This window comes from Otolemur garnettii, unplaced genomic scaffold (assembly GCF_000181295.1).
Source record: "Otolemur garnettii isolate 467f Iridium unplaced genomic scaffold, OtoGar3 scaffold00265, whole genome shotgun sequence".
NCBI lineage: Eukaryota > Metazoa > Chordata > Mammalia > Primates > Galagidae > Otolemur > Otolemur garnettii.
The window spans coordinates 1161217-1182268 of NW_003852660.1; the positions used below are offsets into that span (position 1 = coordinate 1161217).

Sequence of the window (21052 nt, forward strand, 5' to 3'; positions counted from 1 at the left end):
ATTATGATAGGAAACTTAAACCTCTAACTCCCTATATTTTCTTTTTTATAGGTAAATAATGCTAAATGTTTACTAGAACAATTTTATCGTAACTCAGAATACTATTTAAAAAACTGAATTATTATGGTTTTTAAAATACTACTATCAAATAAAACAATTTTAATAGATCAAAATATATTTCACAATAACATATGACTTTTCATGAAATATTAATTTTTTAAATGTGTACTTAATTAAAGGATACTACAGGAATCTAGATCAGATACTAGAAAACCAAATTTTTAATAAACACTTTAATACTTCAGAAGGATTATTTATAATTAATGTGACATGACAAAAAAAACAGTGTAAAAAAATGCATAAAAAATTGACTTCAACAAACTGAAATATCCAGACATAGTAAAAATTTGATTTCATAGTTACAATCAAAATGCCTGCATACAAAATGCATTAACTTCACAATCAGCATAATTTTAAAAGGCAAATAAAACATCAAATTTAGAAGTAGTTTAAAGACTGTTTTTAAGCAATGACTCTCGAAGTCTTTCCTCTAAACTCCACTGTCTTCAATATCCAATTCCTTTTTATGTTAATGATTCTGTTCTTCCAACTTATTTCTACTTAAAAAAATAGAAAATAAAAGCATCTGTAGGAAGCATACAGAAGTAAAGGAGACAGAAGCTTATAAAAAGACTGCTAGGCATGAAAAACAGTAGAAATAGGAATAAAAAAAAGGGTACTGGGGCCTCTCGGGAACACTTCAACAATACAATTCAGACTTGCTGTTCTCTTGCTCTCTTTTTCATTTTTTCTTATGGGCACCATTTCTGCTAGGAAATAATATTTGTTTTATTTACAAAACTAACTGGTTAGGAACTAAGCTATTACTACTGGTGATGTGAGTCATTCTTTAATTTGTTTATTCCTTTAACAATTACTTGTTGAGATTCTATCATGCCGTGAAAACTGAAGATACAAAGTAAAGAAGAAAATATGTTTATGAATGCTTGATTAACTGTAAATAAAATCTATAACAAGAGTACCTAACATGATTTGGGAAAACTTGTAAAGTCTTTTTTTTTTTTTTTTGCAGTTTTTGGCTGGGGCCAGGTTTGAACCCGCCACCTCTGGTATATGGGGCTGGCACCTTTCTACTTTGAGCCACAGGCACCTCCCAGAACTTGTAAAGTCTTAAAATACTAGTTTACTTTGGCTTTCGCCGCACTCTCAAAAGCACCCCAAAATCTAATCCTAATCACTAAGAAATTTTCAAAGGGTAGAATACAGGACTCAAGTAAACAAGAATAAAAATAAAAATAATAGTGTAAGATGTGCATCAAGATTAATTCAATGGGAAGACAAACTCATTTGGAATATCAAGAATTTTCTTTCTACTTATAGTTGTCTGTGACATGTAATTAAATCCAGAAATACAGAGATAAAACAAAATTGTACATAACCTGTAAGCCCCATAAAGGTAGACTTCTGTTCACCCAAAAGATGTGAGACCTATAAAAAGAATTAAAAGTGTTAGTTTTAAAATGTAAAAATTCCATTCACTGGTAAAATTCACATTTGAAGTATTTGAATGATGCTAGGATTAAAAAGGCGGAATATCAACATTAACATTAGAAAAACATTATTTTTTGTTTTCTTTTTGCTAATATTCATTTCTATTCCAGCAAAAACATTTTCAAATTTCATTTGTGGTCATTGTTAATAATATATCATATAATGAGCCATCCTTTAAAGAATGATATGGCAGGTTAGAAAAACATCAACCCATCTACTAAATAATTCTCCATGGAAAACTCACTTGAGTTCTGTATATTCTAATACTTCATTGTTATTGTAAACATTTGGTATAAATATTTAAGTATTACAAATCCAATAGTGTAAATATTCAGAATAAAGTTAGTAACTCAGAGTACACAGCACATAATATTTCAGATTTTTATACAATATTTAACATACTACTAAAAACCCTGTGACTAGGGTCAGCATAGAACAGTTAATCAGATAAATTGGCCTTAAATGTCTCTTAATAATGATAATTTCTGCCATTAAAAAATGCTTGTACTCTGCAAAGAACACAATAACACTTTTATGGAGTCACTAATTCTAATTTCTGCTATTTTTATCCCATCCTTAACTAACATCATTTGGTCTCCAAAAGAATAAAAGAGTTACTCACAGCAATCTACCCCACTTGGGGAAAGATGAAAAGACTTAGTTACATTTTCCTGCCTTCCCATGTAAATAATAACCCCCCCCAAAAAAAAATAAAACAAACCCACTCACTCTTTACATTATGAGGGGTGATAATTATTCCATAAAGTAATAAGTACACTTTTAAATGTTTAAGTCATTTTCTTGTTTTAATAGACCATTCAAAGAAACTACCTAGCATATTAGACTAAAGTGCTCTCGGGAGTTCCAGAATGTCTTGTCTTCCAGGCTGACATCTTCAGTTGTTCCAAAGACTGCCAACTTTTCTCCAAATAACCGTCCTCTTTATCACATCCCAGTGAATGGTATGAAATTCCATTGTGTTTAGCTAATCAAAGCTTAAGATTCATTTTTTTTTTTTTTGCACAATGAGATTTTTTAAATTCAATTTTTATTAAATTATAACTGTATATTAAATTATAACATTTTTGGAGTACAATGTGATGATTTGATATACAACGTGGAATGTTTAAATCAAATTGATTAACATAATCATCACCTGACTTTACTTATTTTTTGTGGCAAGACATTTATAATTTACTCTTAGTTGTTTTGAAATGTACCCTTGCATAGTAAGCATCATCTTATAATTTCCTTTCTTATATCTGTAAATACTTAATCCATCAGACATAAAATCTTTTCAATCTTTCCCACCAAATACCTATAGATTTCATCCATATCTTTTCATCTGTACAATCACAACCACCTTATTCTACCATTTTTCATAATTATACTCATGAAAAAACCTACCTGTGAGGATCCTGCCCCTTCTTTTGCCTCTAGAATTACTCTCCAAATTGCAATGGTACTGATTCTTTTAAAATGCATTTTAAAAAACACTACCCTATGGTGTATTGGGTTTAGCACTTTTGTTAGGATAAAGACCAAAATTCTTGACATGGCAGTCTTAGATTAATTCAAGTGTGGCATGGTCCTTCTTAGTATAAGTCCTGTCTACATGCCCTTCTCTCACCTTAGAGCTCTCAGTTCACACGTCTGTTTCTCAAGGAAACCTTTTCTATGGATTACACTTGAACAACTTTGGCAATTAACCTGGCCATGTCACTTACCATATATAACCTGTTACTCATCTCAGTCAAAACCTGTATTTACTTCTCAACTTCTTTAGTATCAATCTTCTTACCAAATTACAAGTTCCATAAGATCAAAAAATACGTCTATAAAACTCACCATGATAAACGCCATGTCTTGCTGAGTACATCCACACAGCAGACCAGGCAGCTAACATCAGTGATAAATGGTGCCAGTTAAGACATATGGCTAAGGAGTTCAGCAACACTGTCCTTTCCAAAATATTTCTTTCATATTCTCAGTAACATTTGAGAAATCAGACCAAAACAAGGCAAGTCAGAGTAAAGAGGGATATATGCCAGTTTTTTTTTTTAGATATAAAAAATCGTATGTAAGAGAAACTACCAAATAGCCAAATAGATAGCAATCCCTAGAAAAATTAGAAACAAATTGCTAAACACATGTTTTTAAGTACTTTCACAGGGAAATGTGACATTAATACAGACTTACTAAAATTTAATTATGCCAAACTAACATCATAACTAAAGTCCGGGGCTTATCTTGGTAAGCCATGGAAGTACCATAAAGAATTTAAATTTAAATGAGATTTTGGAAAAAAGACCCCATTATTTTTTAGAGAAGATTATGTCATGTGAAATTATAATCCTATAATTCTGTTTCAGAATCCATAAAAAAATTGACAAATCTCTGATATATAAATTTCAATGTAAAATGAGACCACCCATAGGAAATCATCTTCTTCATCTATTTGCTTAACACTAGATTAGATAAACCAATAGATAGAAATGTATTCATTTTTGTAAAAAGTTAGTGTCCAAACTCTCCTTCAGGAAATGGACTTCTCACAACAGAAAGGAGGTGGGATCTACTCTGCAAATTCCTAGATATTCTCCAAAACAAATGAGGGGTGAAACTAAACCTGACAACCAGATCACAATTCCAAATGAAGCTTCAATCTCATTGACAAAATTAAAAAGCAGTAGGAAGAAAGAAAACACATACAGGAATATCTATTGCAGTATACTTATAGCATGAAAGTAACTGGAATCTACCTGAATATTTAACAACAAAGGAAATAAAGTAGCAATCTTGATCATTCTCATCAACTATGATAATAAAAATACTATAAAACAGACTTAAGTCATTGATAAATAAAGTGCTGGTTGTATCACTATGTATGCATCATGTGTGTTAGGAGAATTTGTAAATGATCAGTCTTCAAAATGCTAAAACTACTTATTTCCAGCTATTATGATCTTGGAAAATTTTTACTTCTTTTTCTTCCCCATATGTATTTATATCGTAACAAGCATGAGCCATTTATAAATAATAAAATGCAAACCCAATTAAGCTTTTTAAAAATACAGAAAAAAATAAGATTTAAAAGACACATATATTCTCATTTAGTTATTCAGAATTAGACTAAGTCTACAGATAAACACATGCGTGAAGCATTATTGTGAAAACCGGAAGAACTGTACCAAAAAATGGAAGGAAACAGAAGTGGTTACAGAAGTTAACAATATGTGGCCTCAGCCACTTTTCACAGCATACTTATGGTCTCTCTTAAAGGTAGGATAATAGATGCTAAAAGGGTCAGATAAGCTTTGGCAGCTGAAGTGGGAGTCCAGGGGGGTGAATATATTTAGCAGAATAATAAAGTATTTGCTAACTACATGAAAGTAGCAGGGTCAATGTCTGAGATATAATTCATATGAAAGGATTTGTTGCTCACCAAGTCAAGACGGGCTCAAAGACCAATGGTTCCTCAAAATAAATGAATGCAGGCTTATATTGTATTAAAACAATAAACAAACAAACCAAGCAGAGTCGTAAATTATGAATCTTTCCTAATCACAACAACTATTAGGAACTGAGTACTAGGTATTACTCTAGGCCCACATTTCAAGAAAAACATATAAAATTTAATATGCACCAAAAAACAAAGTTACTAGGATATGAAAGCATATTCAATATATTAAAAAGAGTTTTCAGCAGCTAAATCTTTTTCAAAGGATTGGAAATACTTAACCCCAGGTTAGGCAAACAACTGTCAAGGGTGTTGCCCAGAGGACTAATTACTGATTGAAGGAATGAACATTAAGGGCCTTTCTCTGGCTGTGTCAGAGGTGACTTTCACTCATTATCAATATTCAACCTCCCACTTCCATGGCACAGAGTGGAGTGCACAAAGCCACTCTTCAGCCAGACCACATTTTTCAGTCTTTTTGTCAAGATACAATGATGTGACTGATTCTCACATGAGATCTAGGTATAAAATACAAGTAAAAATTACATCTGTCTTTGCTCACTAGAATTTTTTAAGTATATGTGCCATTTCCTTGCTCTTTCTTTCTGAAAGCTGGATGTAAAGGAGTCATGCAAAATTAAAGTGATTTACACATATAATATTATACTTACCATAATATGATTTTTAATTGTGTGTGTGAGAGAATCAGTATTTGGAGAAAAGATCCACACTTAGCAGAAATATTAGTATTAGACTCTAATAAAATAAAAACGTTCTTTTGAATTTTTAGATTTTTTTATAAGGGTACTTAGAGTTACTTTAATCTTTAAAAAATAATCAATATGCATGAAAGAGGAAAATTCTGCATTAAAATATTTATTCCTATAGGTTATCAAATATTTAAAAGATATTATCAAAATCCTGTTTCTTCTTTTAAAAGGTATTACCCTAAAGAAGAAAAAAAATCTTTAAAATTTAAAACTCACCTGAACATACCATTTGCTTTATTAGAAACTGATTTTTAATGCAAATCCAAATACCATAAAATGTAAGCATGTTCATGTGCTTCCTGCTTTCACCACTATCATTTGCTGCTAATGAGTAATAATCACTTAAACAATTTTAAAAGTAGAAATGGACTGTGAGTTTTGACACCGTGTAAAACTGCATCCATCAGCAGGCAATGAATCAATGCTGATGATTCATCTTTCAATGTAACTTATAAACTAGGTGCCACAGGGACGTTTCCTTTTCTAACACCTTCAAATCATTTATTACACTGTGTCTACATCAGAGTTAGTTTGCCATTTGGACAATGTCATACACTAAGAGAAAACTCTTATCATATCCTTCAGTTAGTTATCTTATAATTTTTCTTATCAGTTTTGATTTCTAAAAGGGACTTAAAGTAAAGCACAAAATATTTGCAGATTTATCATGTCAGAAGCTCTAATTAAATTAATCTCTTCTTAGTTAGCCTCATTATTTTAAAATAGAGCCTCAGCACATAAAGGCCATTTCTGTTTTTCATTAAGCAATACTGCATTGACAATGAGAAATAAACAGAACATTGTACTCAAAATGAAGACATAAGTTAGTTTGTTATGTTTTTTAATCACAGTAGTCTGATTTTTTAAATGTATATCCTTTATAATTATGGCTGAATATTCTCAGAAATATTACATAGAAGTTATTGCAGGAAACTTCGTGTCTCTTAATGTTTCCAAATAATATAATTTTACTCTGCTATCAACAACCAGTACTTTATTTTATCTTTAGAGCAGTGGTTCTCAACCTTCCCAATGCTGCAACCCTTTAATACAGTTCCTCATGTTGTGGTGACCCTCAATCTTAAAATTATTTTCATTGCAACAAAATGAAAATAAGTAAATTAATAAACAAGTGAAATTAATAAATAATTTAATAAGTCTAATAAATTAGTGTCATTTAACTCAAATAAGATAAAAAACTGCACAGGGTAAAACTGAGACTTGAGATTTTCATTGCAACAAAAATAATCTTAACGTTGGGTTCATCACAACATGAGGAACTGTATTAAAGAGTCACTGCATTAGGAAGGTTGAGAACCACTGCTTTAGAGGGATTCAATCATGACTCATTTTATGATTTTCAGTTCTTTCTAGTATACATTTTATTTATAAATCACCAAGTTTTTAAAACATTTTTGGTGTGGTTATAGAAGAATTTGTTATTTTAACCATTTTAATAACACAGACAGAAAAATATAATATGTACTGACATGTCCAGGCAATGGTCCTCAATCATTTACATTGAGCAACACTATCAATAAAATTGTTAAACATCATTCCATTAATTCAGCAACACACACGGACCTGTCATGTCCTGTGCTAAATATTTCAGCTACAAAGTCAGATGCAACATGGCCCCTGTACACAGAGAGGACAGAGAAGGACAGAGAAGGGAATGGTAAAATGGCCCCTGCACACAGAGAGCACACAGAGAGCACACAGAGAGGACAGGGAAGGGAATGGTAAAATCAAGGGCATTGCATCGGAAGGTAGGAGAGATGCTTAGAGAGTACCCAGGAGACAATCATAATCAAAATGGAACTGGCTCTCAGGGGGTGATACCGGGGAACTGACTCAGAGTAAAAGTAATTAAAGAAGCTGTGTTCATAAAGGCCCAGGAAACCTGTAGCAAGTCATAAAAGAGTAGGTTGTGAGGGGCAGGAATGGAAAACAGATATCTCAGAAGAGGGAGCAGAATGCTTAAAGGCCCAAAGACAAGGGAGTGCAAAGTATATTTAAAGTCACTTCAAAGGCTGGGTGCAGTAGCTCACACCTAAAATCCTAGCACCCTGGGAGGCCAAGCAGGTAGATTGCCTGAGCTCAGGAGTTCAAGATCATCTGAGCAAGAGCAACACCTCATCTCTAAAAATATCTGGGCATTGTAGTGGGTGCCTGAAGTCCCAACTACTAGGAAGGCTGAGGCAAGAAAATCACCAAGGGTTTATGGTTGCTGTGAGCTATGACACCACGACATTCTGTCAAGACAAAGTGAGACTCTGTCTTTAAAAAAAAAAAAAGAAAGAAAGAAAGAAAGAAAGAAAAAAGTCACTTCAAGTAGGTGAACAGGGCCAGAGGAGGAGATTGGTAGGGAGAGATAAGCAAAAGTTAGATAAAGCAATTTTATTTACTCATTTCACTTATTCATTCATCTATTTAACAAATAATTACTGGTTGCCTAATTGGTGCCAGGCTCTGGGGATTTAGACAATGATCCGTGCTCTCATGGAGTGTCTCTTCTCAATCGTATGGAATACACAGATAACAAACAAAAAGAACAAGAGGAATACATAAAAGAGATAAAGGCAATGGAGAAAGAAATAAAAAAGAAAAAGAAAAGGAACTATACAGGGAGTCTCGCGAGATTACAATTTTAAACAAGATGCTTAATATGATTTTGAGGAAAGATCTGAGGAAGTTCACCTTATGTTTTCTGATGGAAGAGAATTCCAGACAGAAGGGAAAAGGCCCTCTCAAGGCCCTCTCAAGGCCCTAAGCCAGGGCATCTGGTATGATCCAGGGCAATGAGGAGGCCAATATGGCTGGAGCAGATTGGGTGAGGGATGAAGAGTGGGAGGTGAAGTTAACGGGAAAACAGGGGTGCTCACAGGCCATGGTAAGCACTTTGGCATTCAAAGCAGTTACAGCAAGATGTGACTTAGGCTTTATAAGAATAACTCCTACATTAGGTATATACCAAAGGGAGCAAAGGCAAAACTAGTGGGACTAATTAGGAAGTAGGTTATGCAGTAATGCAGGTGAGCGAAGGTGGCTCGCACCAGAGTGGTGGCATGGAGAAGTGATTACATGCCAGGTATATTTTAAAAGCAGAAATGACAGAATTTTCTAAGGGGATTGCATATGCTGCTGACAAATAGAGAAGTTAAGAATGACTCCAAAGCATTTGGCGTGAGCAGCTGTTAGGATAGAGTTGTCATCCACTGAAATATGGAAGGCTGTGAGAAGAACCTGGTTTGGGGGAAGGATGGAGTTGTCATTCATTGAGATGAGGAAGAGCTAAGAAGAAGCTGATTAGAACATGGAAAGTCTAAAATGTCTATTAGACATCCAAGTAGAAAAGCTGAGCACACAGGTGGACTTGGGACAAATGAAACAGCACTGGCTTCCTGTGGTCACTTAGTTAAACAGAGATAGCATAAAAAGATTGGTCCTGAGAATCTCAAAATAGAGAGTGGCAAGCATGAGAAAATCTCTGCTTCTTTATGTGCAAGGTGAGAATAATAAGATTAAGTATAGACTGAAGGAAATGACACATGTAAATCTACTAGTTTAATGCTATAAAATAGCAGGAACTCCAAAATAAACAATCTTTTCACAGATTGAAAATTCCCTAAGGATAATGAATGTTCCTAAGCATTTCTGCATATCTCACCTTACAGAATGTGACTGGCATACGCTAAATACTCAATAAAGATACAGTAAAATATTCATAATCATATTTCATTGAGTATAATTATATAAAATAGATTACTACATGATAAAACTTCATTTACTGATCTTTAACTTATCTCCAAAGCTTTGAATAAATACAGAATCATTTTTACTATGTAAGCAAGCGAAACAACAAATTCATATAAATACACACTATGAGCTTGCTTCCCACTTTGCCTTCATCTTTTCATTTTTTTAATTTCTTAGAAAAAACTTCCACATGAAAAAATAATTGTACTAAAATAAGTTATCAAATTTAAGGTTTCTGCTTTGAAAATTATTATAAATTTAATCACTAGACAAGTGTCCAAGATGATGACAAAATAAAAATTATGCATACAATTACACAAGTAGTACCCTTCCCTAATGCTTCTAGCAAAGGACAGAGACTAATTAGGAAAGTCTATAAAGAGAAATATAATTTAGTAAGACCAATAGGATTGTGAATGAAAAATAAGTTAAATTAATAAATTAGTGTCATTTAACTCAAGTAAGATAGAGAACTGTACAGGGTAAAACTGAGACTTGAGATAATTAGGCCTCTTAATTATGCTGGGGTATCGCCTTTCACAGGTATTAACTACAGTACTATGTGTAAGTGAAAATATCTGTAAAACTGCTATAAATTAGAATAAACCTTTAGAGAATATATGTAAAATCAAAACTAGAAAGTCATTCAGGACTCTAAAGAGACTTATGCATCTTAAACAATTACTTAGCATTTTGACTAGCAATAAAAGTTTTCTGGTTCAAAGTCCAATGTTGGCATCTTACAAATAGATAAACAATAAAAGATATCCTTACAAAGATCTTACCAAAATAGCATTCATGTTGTGTCTGTGAGTTGGATCAATTTAATTTGTGAAAAATACCTAAAATGTCCTTGAAAAAGTAAGTTCTATAACATCTTTTAAAATATAATTCAGTTAAAAATAATGCAGAGAATTTTGCTGAAGGTCAAAAATATCTTACCATTCATTTCCTTGTGAAGGGCTTTCTAGTAGTACTCGGATTATGTATAACAAGCAGCTTAATAATTTGAGAGAAAAATTGAACAGGCGTATTCTTAAACCTTTAAACAAAAAATAAAAGTTTGATTTTTCATTTGAACTTAGTTCACAAAAGACTAAGAATTGTCAAAAGTATCAACTTTAAGTACAGCACTTAAATTGTATTTAGAAGCTACAATACTATAATTGTCTAAACTCTCTGAGGTTCTTGGTAGCTGAATTTTAATTACCTGAATATTAAAACAAAAAGTGAATTTGACAAAATGCAGGAACTGCAAATGACAGAGCATATTATCTATACTGAGAGTATATCTAGGTTTGAACCATTTCGAAGCCACAAAATGTACATACAGCCAAGGTTAATTCAAGTATGCTTATCAAGTTTAAGCATTTTATATATCATAAATTTGGGGATAATGTTTAGCTAGCCAGAAAATCTAGCTGCTTATAGATTCACAGTTTAAGTTATAAATCTTGTACCTTTACAGCACTTTATAGATTATAGAGAAATTATAATTGCACTGATATAATTATGTTATATATTTAAGACTTATTATAAAATTGTATGATGGTATATAAAAGTTATATAATTATAAATTAATTATATTAAGTATCATCATATAATAAAATAGAGAAATCATAATAGCATATGCTAGGAAACATACACAGATATTCTCTCACTCACACAAATTTTTTAACTCAAGCAATTAAATCTTATTTTTACCTAGATTATATACTCATGAAATCTTAAAATTCTTGTTGAAATTAAAACTATCATGTGTGTATCTTTTAAAGCATGTAGGTCACAATTATGGGGCCTACAATATTTAATGGTAAAGAGTATTAAAATTAAGCAAAACATACATAAAGTGTGATTAACAGGAGCCTTACCTTCCCTGCAGTTAGTTACCTAGTGGTATCTTATTCATGCATTAGGAATAAAACTTTGATAAAGGCTTTCCTATAATTATTACATAAGAAAATCTAGAAATGAAATGTCACCTTTTTTCCACTCTGCTGTAGGTGAGAGTACTTGTGATAACATTTCTCAACAGTAAAAAGTCAATGCTTATTATAATAATAGTGAAATTTTTCTTAGATTTTCCCATTAAAATACTGAGCACATTTTATGAGTTAGATTTCTCATAAAGTTTTTTAAATTACTAATCAATTGTGCTGGTTTATTAAATGGGTCTCCTCAAAGACTGCTTAGACTGCTGGTGAGGTATTCAAACAATGTATCCCATCTTTTCTCTCCTAGAAAACCTTCTATACAGATGACTTAGTTCTTTTGGGTAATCTCTGTTGGGAGGGTTTCTTGGAGATTCTAAAAAGTCAGTTAGAAAGACATTAGTTATTACTAACCTTAACCTGGAGGTTAGCCTATAATTAGGACCATCTGACCAGTAGGCCTTAATATTCCCTATAGTCAGTATTTGGGTAAGTTCCCACAAGTGAGGCTCCTTGCTTTGAATCCTACCTAACAGAACCACAGGTGAATTTTGACCCCCCAAAAGATTCCAGGGGTCAAAATTTACAGAGCTTACACCTATCTGACATGCAGACCTCTCCATTTCTTGTTGATACTTTAATCAATAAATAATTGCATATTGGCTTATTATGTATGGCTTTTATAAAACATGTGGTGTTATGGAAGACCACAAGTATCACTGACCCCTAGACCTTGAAGGAGTTGAGGAGGGTAGTGACTGTGCCAATTGCAAGCCTTCTTGAAGTTTCAATATTTCCCAAATTTGTTTGATGATAAAAAAAAGAAAATCACTAGGATATTAAGCTCTGAGATTCACTCTACACTTCCTAATTCAAAATCTCTAGGCTAAGAATCTCCAAGAATCTGTCTGTTTCAGAGAACTCTAGATATTTCTCAGAATTAGGCATGACTAGAAAGCATTAAACACTTCCTTCACGAAATCAAACTAATTATTCCCTATTGTGGCCCATCAGAATCACTAGAGCTTTTTCAAGATACAATGTCTTAGATGTTCTTCATAGTTCGGAGACCCCCTCATTTATTTTCCTCAATGTTTCTCCTAACCAAGATAGTTTGCAATCAGAAGTCTACTGATTGATATGGGACTTGGAAAATTAAAGATGTTCAAGAAGAATTAACATCACTACATGTAATGCCTATAGTTTTCTATAATTTTACTGCCCAGCGGACTAGCAGACAAGATTTTCAATTTTATCCTTCATATAAATTATTTTGCAAAATACTGCACAATGAAATTTTTTGAGGTAAAAATAGATACAAACACAAAGAGGGAAATTAAACGAATGACTTACTTGATCTCTGGTTTTTAATGAAAAATAATTTTAGTCTCTCTTTAAATGTATTTTCATTCATATAGAATTCAACTTGTACCCTGCAAACAGAAAATAAAAACATATAAACTTATGTAAGTTAAATTATATCTTAATTTTTATGAAGATTAATACATATAAACCCTTTTGTAATTATCTAATTAACATAAAGACTAATATATATCAAAATTTATTTTATTTAATGCATTATACTATATTTGGGTTAATTCCCTGACATTAAAGATGAGAATTGAATAAAATCCTGATTTCGGCTAGAGAAGCAGTTATTTTCTAGTTTTAAAGATACATTCAATTCAAAAATCATATGCAGTCAATTCAATTGTCTGTATTAATGAAGGTAAATGAGTGGTATGAATGATTAAAAATAGTAATAGCAAATAAGTCTTTAATATGTGTTTTGGGTATAATTTAGAATCACTGCTTTTGTAATTTTTTTTCTCTCTATTGTAAGAATCAACTGAAGCTTGAAAAATTAAATTTGGGCAATAGGTCCCCAGATGTCTAAATCAGAATCTTAAAGAATGGCACGTGAAAATCAATTCTTAATAAACCCTTCACTGCACCTAGAGCCTGTTTGCAACACCACACTGTACAATGCTTTACTTTCTTACTAATTTATTTAGACTAATATTAAGATATGTATAGATCAGCAAAGAAATGGTAGTGGCAAGTGGAATATTAAAGTTATCATATATGCAGACCCGACTGCTCAATTAATAAACTGAAAATAATAATAAACCACTATAAAATAGTATCACCAGTCTCAAAAATAGTACTATTTTATAAATGCATTTGGTTTGTCTCTAAATTCTGGCAAACTATTTTTCAGTAATAGAGCATAAACAATATTTCCAAAATAGTGAATGAAAAGAAAAATTCTGACATTATAATCACCATTTTTCTTATTAAGCACAGATATATTCATTCAAAGTTAGACTATCAAAAATAGCTAAGAAAATATTTTAATGTTTACATAAATAACAAAGATTTGACTTTAATTTTCCTAATATCACAACCCTTTATATATGTAATCTGTATAAACTAGATACATACCTGAGAGAAAACTGAGAGGAAAAAATAAACTAACATATGAAGATGTTCATGAATTATGGAAATATTTCACTATTATAGTAATTTAAAATCTCTCTATTCTGTATATTCAAGAAGACCCACGAATAGTTTAAAAGAAGCCTTGCGCCACAAAAGGAAATCTCTTTTTTAATCAATTGCACACAAAGCTTTATATGTTAGACTGTCTAAAAGATATCAATGTTCTCCTTTATCTCTTCCCTAAAAAAAATCATTCTAGCCAATACTTTATCATTTTTTCAACTTATATATAAATTGGAAAAAAAAGAATCTAGAAAGATTTTCACTTGATAATCTCTCTAGAAGGAAGCCTTAAGAATTGCAAAGATGTCTTTCAGCAGAACACTTCGGTATGCATGTCTGTGTACAAGCTCACATCCCTACTAATTTATATACTCATGAAAGCTCATACACAAACGCAGACACAAAACTATGTGACTGTTTTGGAAATCCATGGATTTCAGATCTGTTTCCCTTGTTTATCAAATGAAAAGTCAGTTCATTTTAAATAAAGTAACTATAATACTAATATCAAACTAAATTAGTCAAAATTTATTATGGATACAAAACCAAATTTGAGAGGACATATGGCTATTACACAAGTAATTTAGCAAAGGCCATGCAGATTTGCTTCCTAGAATTATCAAATTTTAAGAATATGAAAATTCTTAAATTCCCTTCTTCGGATAATATCTGGAGTTCAGTACTGGCTATATAACAGTAGAGTATTTTTTAACTTAAATGAGATCTAAACCCTGAACCCAAATTATACAGAATCCGGAAAACATATTGAATGGGGAAAATAGAAGACTCTAAAATAATTTAATAAATATGAAGAGTTAAGAGTCATATACACAATGGTAATCTTTAAAGATTAAAATAGCCAATGTTAGTAAAATGGGAGTATAAATAATGTGATATTCTATTGAATAGAACTCAGGAGAGAAATAAACAAATTATGACTGAGAATTTTTTTTTTTTTTTGAGATAGAGTCTCACTATGTCACCCGCGGTAGACTGCCGTGGTGTCACAGCTCACAACCACCTCAGACTCTTGGGCTTATGCAATTCTCTTGCCTAAGCCTTCCAAGTAGCTGGGACTACAGGCTATTTTTCTGTTGCAGTTTGTCATTGTTCCTTAGCAGGCCGGGGCTGGGTTCGAACCCTCCAGCCTCGGTGTACGTAGCCAGTGCCATAACCACTGTGCTATGGGCGCCAAGCCATGACTGAGAATTTTGATATGGCCATAATTGTAAAGTGGAGAATCTCCGACACACACAAATGTGCCAAAGACTGGATAACAGCTTGTAAGCCACAGTTTTTTGTTTTTTGTTTTCTGAGAGTAAAGACAATTTTGCATGATAGGAAGTGTCTCATTAAACAACTTCTGAATCTCCATCTTACTATAAAATTCTGTGAATTAAAACTCTTAAAGAATCTGATAATTTCTCCGTCAGTACTATCATTGAGAAACATGACTGATATTAAAGCATAAATTTATACAATTTTTCTAAAGCAAAAGCAGAAACAAAACAAAATATAAAAACACAAAACGAAACAAAACAAAACCAAGCAAGAACATGTTGTAATCTATGACTCCTAGATACAGAAAAATGTCAAATGACCTTCTTCCCAGAATCAAGGCATGCTAGTGATAGCATGTGCTCTCAAGACCTTTCCCATACAGTTCTCTACTGCTCAGGGATTTAGTGGAGTTTAGTGTTTATCCTTCCCATTGTTTTTCATAATTTTCACTAATTTCAAATCTTCTCTCAGTATTTCCTTTTTCATATTTAAGTGCGCTTTCCCTCTCTCCCTTGCTTCATTTCATTCTTCCCTTCTGCCTGCCAGCCAAACTTCCTTTCTTCCTTTCTTCTTTCCTGACTTTCTCTTTTTTGAATTCCCTATATCCATCTAATTTTATCTGAATTTCCTTAACAGTACAACTGTAGACATGTTGGTGTACTCTTTCTGGATCTTCTCCTGAACCAGAGTTTTTAATAATACACTGGGGCAAATCTTCCTCATCACTTTTTAAAATGCCATTTTTATCACATGCTTATGCCCAAGATAAAATTTAGGATCATTGTGTCACATTCATTCTAATGAAATATAATGGATAAGGAAAGCAAAATTGGAATGCAAGTATTACTATGTGGTATCTTCTACTGAAATATGTTCTCACTGTTTAATGATGTTATTTTATGTCCAAAGATGTTAGCTTTGTGATATTTATTTCCGAGTGTTTTAAAATTTTGGTTGCTATTTTTTAAAATGTTTTGTTTTGATCTTAACAGCCCTCTGTTTCTGATATAAATGGCTACCAACTGGCCTCCCTTATACACAGAGTTATTTTTTAATTTATTTTTTTCACATTCATTGCTTGGGTTTCCAGGCAGTCAATCACATCGCCTGGAAATGTTTTCCAATATTTCCACAGTTAAGTCTCCATTTAACGCCATCCACAAGTTCTTGGAAACTGTGACTTTAAGAGAAACAACAACTGACAGCAACAGATAACCAAAAGCTAATTGATATAAACAAGAGTTTAATTCTTATAGCATATTCCTAGTGTTTTAGCCACAGTTAAATTTGGCCCTAGGTACCTGTGGACTCGCATACATGGATTCAACCAACTAGGGATAGAAAATATCTGTGTGGAAAAAAAGTATCTGTGTTGAACATGTACAGAGTTTTTTTTTTTTCTTTTTTGTCATTAATCTGTAGACAATACAGCACAGTAACTACTTATATAACATTTATATTGTATTAGTAATACAGAGATAATTTAAAGTATACAGAGAGTTTGTGTAGGTTATACACATATCTTCCACCATTTTACACAAAAGGCTTGAATGTCTGAGGATTTTGGTATCTGTGGAGAGTCCTGGAACCAATCCCCTCTGGATATCAATAAACAACTATATATTCTTGATCCTGGGTTGCAATAAATATTTACATTTTACTAAAAATAATATCAGACATAAATGGATATTGATTGTTATTAAAAAACTGTCTTCAATCTATCAAGTTGATAGTTTGCTGTTGTTTTTAACTTATTGATTTAATAAATTATTTCAACAGTTTTTCTATTACGCAATTGTTTTGTCTATCCAGAAATAAGTTGTTTTGTTAATAATAAACTATTCTGAGAATTTATTGCTGGATTCATTTTCCTATACATTTTAGGAGTTTTCTTCTATAATCACCATTCAAAGTATCTAAGAAGACAATAACATTATTTTTATATTAATCAATATTTTATTCTTTTATTTAGGTAGATTGTTTATTTATTTATTTATTTATTTTGAGACAGAGTCTCACTCTGTTGCCCAGGGTAGAGTGCTGTGCCATCATAGCTCATAGAAACCTCAAATTTTTGGTTTCAATGATCCTCTTGCCTCAACCTCCCAAGTAGCTGGGACTATAGATGTCCACCACAAGGTCTGGCTATTTTAAGAGATAGAGTCTCAACTCCTGCTCAGGCTGGTCTCGAACTCCTGAGCTCAGGCAATCCACCTACCTCAGCCTCCCAGAGTGCTAAGATTACAGGTATGAGCCACCATGCCTGGCCTTTATTTGGGTAGACCTTATATTCTTTTTTAGACATTTATTTCTGATTTATTTTTGAGTATTTTATCATGTTCCTTACTAAACGTTTTTTAAATGTTTTGCTCTGATCTTTCGTTTTCTGTTTTCATATTGTAAATGACTACCTATTGACCTCTCTTAGATTCAGTGATTTGATTCTACATTCATTACTGAATATTACTCTTTTTTTTTTTTTTTGAGACAGAGTCTCATTTTGTCCCCGTTGGTACAGTAATGTGTCATCATAGCTCACAGCAACTTCAAACTCCTGGGCTTAAGTGATTCTCTTGCCTCAGCCTCCGAAGTAGCTGGGACTATAGGCCATAAAACCCGGCTATTTTTTTTAGAGACTAGGTCTCACTCTGGCTCAGGCTGATCTTGAACTGTGAGCTCAGGCCATGCACCTGCTTTGGCCTTCCAAGTGCTAGTATTATAGGCGTGAGACACTGCACCCTAAGTATTATTTTTATACTTTTAGGTATGAGTTGAAAAACTTTCCAGATTTTTGCAATGCTGCAACAATTTTAAATACTGTGGATATTTTTTTCTGTATAATTATCATCAATTTTGCCTACAATTTCAACTGCCTTAATGTTGACTTTAATTTGGTAATCTTTTTTTTTTCATTTTCTGCTTATTCTGTTTTTTTTGGGGTACTTGAATTCAATGTAACATGCACCCAGGTTCTTCAAAAAGTGCAATTTCCCTGCTTTACTCTTAAAATTCTTCTTCAATAACTTTAAAGTTGGCTTCACCATTTTAACAACACACACACACACCCTGTCAATGAACCATTCTTTCAATAATACTATTTTTCTTTTCATGAATGTTGATACCTTGAAGTCTGATTAGAATTCCAAAATTTTTGATGACATTCTCTTTTGAATCTTACAGTACAGATCACTAGCAGAGGTAGATTGTTTTTCTCTGAGTCTCCTTGGTGCTACTTAGTGCTATTTTCCTTCTTCTGATTCTGCAATATGAGTCAGAGTCCATACACAAGATTTTTATTACTAGACTCATCTGAAACAAGGCATTATCGTCCTGGTCTCAGTAGACAGATTCAATAAATGCATATTAGTTCTATTTTCTATTTGTTTGTTGGTGTTTTCCTTTGGAAAAACTGCATCTGGATAGCAAGTTAATACACTTAGTTCCCAGTACAACTCTCATTCTTAAGAACCTTTTACCCGTATTTATTTCTGTGCTTCTAGATTGTGGCATTTTCCTAATTCCGTATTTAGTGCTCTAACTATCCTCACCACTAGGAAGAATAAAAGCTACATCTTTCCAAATGTATTACATTACTCTAGGTTTATCCTTCTTTTCTCAAAAGTCATTTTTATGGATTGAATTGTGTACCCCCCCAAATATAAATCCTATCTCCCAGGACTTCATGATGTGACTTTATTTGGGAACGTGATAATTGCAGACATAATCAGATAAATTAAGAGGAAATCGGGCCAGGCATGGTGGCTCACACCTATAATAATAGCACTCTGGGAGGCAAAGGCAGGTGGACTGCTTGAGCTCACAAGTTTGAGACCAGCCTGTGCCAGAGCGAGACCTCATCTCTAAAAACAGCCAGGTGTTGTGGCGGGCACCTGTAGTCCTAGCTACTTGGAAGGCTGAGGCAAGAGAAACGCTTAAGCCCAAGAGTTTGAGGTTGCTGTGAGCTGTGACACCATGACACTCTATCAAGGGCAACAAAGTGAGATTCTGTCAGAAAAAAAAAAACCCTCATACCATAGAAGGTTAATCCAAAATGATGTGGTGTTTTTATAAGAAGAGAGAAACTTAAGCAAAAGACAGACTCAAAGGGAAGATGGCTATGTTAAGACAAAGCAGAAATTGGAGCTGTTCTTCCAAAATTCAAGGAATACCTGGAACTACCAGAATCTAGAAAAGGCAAGGGAGGACCCTTCTCTACAGCCTTAGTAGGGAACATGGCCCTACTACACAGTAAATTCAAATTTCTAGCCATCATTAAACAGTGAGTAAATAAACTTCTATTGTTTTCGGGCATGAAGTTTGTGCTACTGTGCTATACAGCGTTAGGCAGCTAATAAAGCCATTTTCTATAATAATGACAACAATTCTCAGTCACACCAAGTAGTCCATTAAACTTCAAGAGAGAACCACATTAATTTTTGTACACACATATTTTATTATCTAACATATTACTTGAAACAAAGTAGGTATTTAAGATCACTGTTAAATGCCTGAATAAAGACCTAGTGTTGTCCCCTAGTTCTTTCTCTGGTACAAGCCTTAAAAATTCTGAGTCAATAGGATAGCAGGAGAGATAAAAGTATCTTCTTTTTCTCCCTTAAGTTCTAACAATCTGAGGATGCAAAATTTCCTTTTTTAAATTTCAGATTAATATAAGGGTACAAATGATTAGGTTGCATTTTTGGCATTTGTTCAGTGAAGTTCAAGTTGTAGTTGAGCCTGTCACCCGGAGGTATGCTGTATATCCTTAAATTGTGTCCATGAGGTGAGAGTTTACCAGTACTCTCTCTCCTCCCTTCTCCCTTCTCCCCACTTTGAATTTAATGAGGGGATGCAGATGTTTATCTTTTGGTTTCGTATTAGTATTACATACATTGGATACTTGCTTTTCCATTCTTGTGATACTTTTAAAAAATAGGTTTTCTTTTAATTTTATTAATTTACATTTTAAAAATTTATCTGTACTTTTATATTCCTATGATTTTGATAAATATTTAGAAAGAAAATACATGTTAATTTATTTGACTTTTACAGGATTGCTATGACTTGGTAAGTAAGGAATCACCTCTTGGGGGTGGGACACAATTCTAAGAGGGACTTTATATAATAACACAATCAATGTAATCTAATTCTTTGTCTCTTCAATGAATCCCAAACAATAAAAAGAAAGAAGAAACTTCGATTTAATTAATTTTAGTGACCTGCTCAAGTTCATGCAGCTAGTATGGGGACACATGTAAGACGTTGGTCTTTCCATTCCTCTTCTTGCTCCTGGTCTCCTCATCAAGTTGGCACTTTATTTTTATTAGGAGAGTTATAAATCATTTGTAAAATAATACAAAAAATAAAAAATATTACAAACAGCAGATCCAGATAGAGATAATGAACAGTGTTTGCCAAGTTCAGCTCCTTGATTATGGACTGTAAACCATAACCTCATCTACTTCTAAATATTCCTAATTTTTGGTAACCAAATTACTTAAAAGAGCAATCATTCAAACGTAGGCTTGTAAAAAGTAAATGAATAAGTAAGTCCACTATCCGTTTTTCTTTTTAAAACGGTAGTCCTACCAGTTCCTGTTCAAGTTCCACATGGCTTCCAAGCTTTGTTATATGCACACAAAGAACCTCATTTCAATCACTTCGAAGTTCCTTCCAAGTCATTTCTCTACTTTTTACCATCTAATTTTAATCATAATTGCTAAAGCTTACCATACTCCTTTAGTCAGCAACACCTTACAAGGAAGCAAATTTAA

General features: G+C 32.8%; 1 protein-coding gene across 4 annotated transcripts in view; it reads right to left on the reverse strand.

Annotated features, from left to right (window-relative positions):
• KCNT2 (potassium sodium-activated channel subfamily T member 2) overlaps positions 1 to 12919 on the reverse strand; it is a 271111-nt gene extending 258192 nt beyond the window's left edge. For all 4 annotated transcript variants that reach the window (XR_002771293.1, XR_002771292.1, XM_012813477.1 and 1 more), the window contains exons 1-3: positions 12846 to 12919; positions 10504 to 10603; positions 1461 to 1509 (exon numbers count right to left, since the gene is read on the reverse strand). Coding sequence is in view for 2 of the 4 variants with exons in the window: in XM_012813477.1 (XP_012668931.1) it covers positions 1461 to 1509; positions 10504 to 10603; positions 12846 to 12906 (210 nt within the window). In the remaining 2 variants the exon portion in view is untranslated. The remainder of the gene's footprint in view (positions 1 to 1460; positions 1510 to 10503; positions 10604 to 12845) is intronic.
• Between the last annotated feature and the right edge of the window lie 8133 nt (positions 12920 to 21052).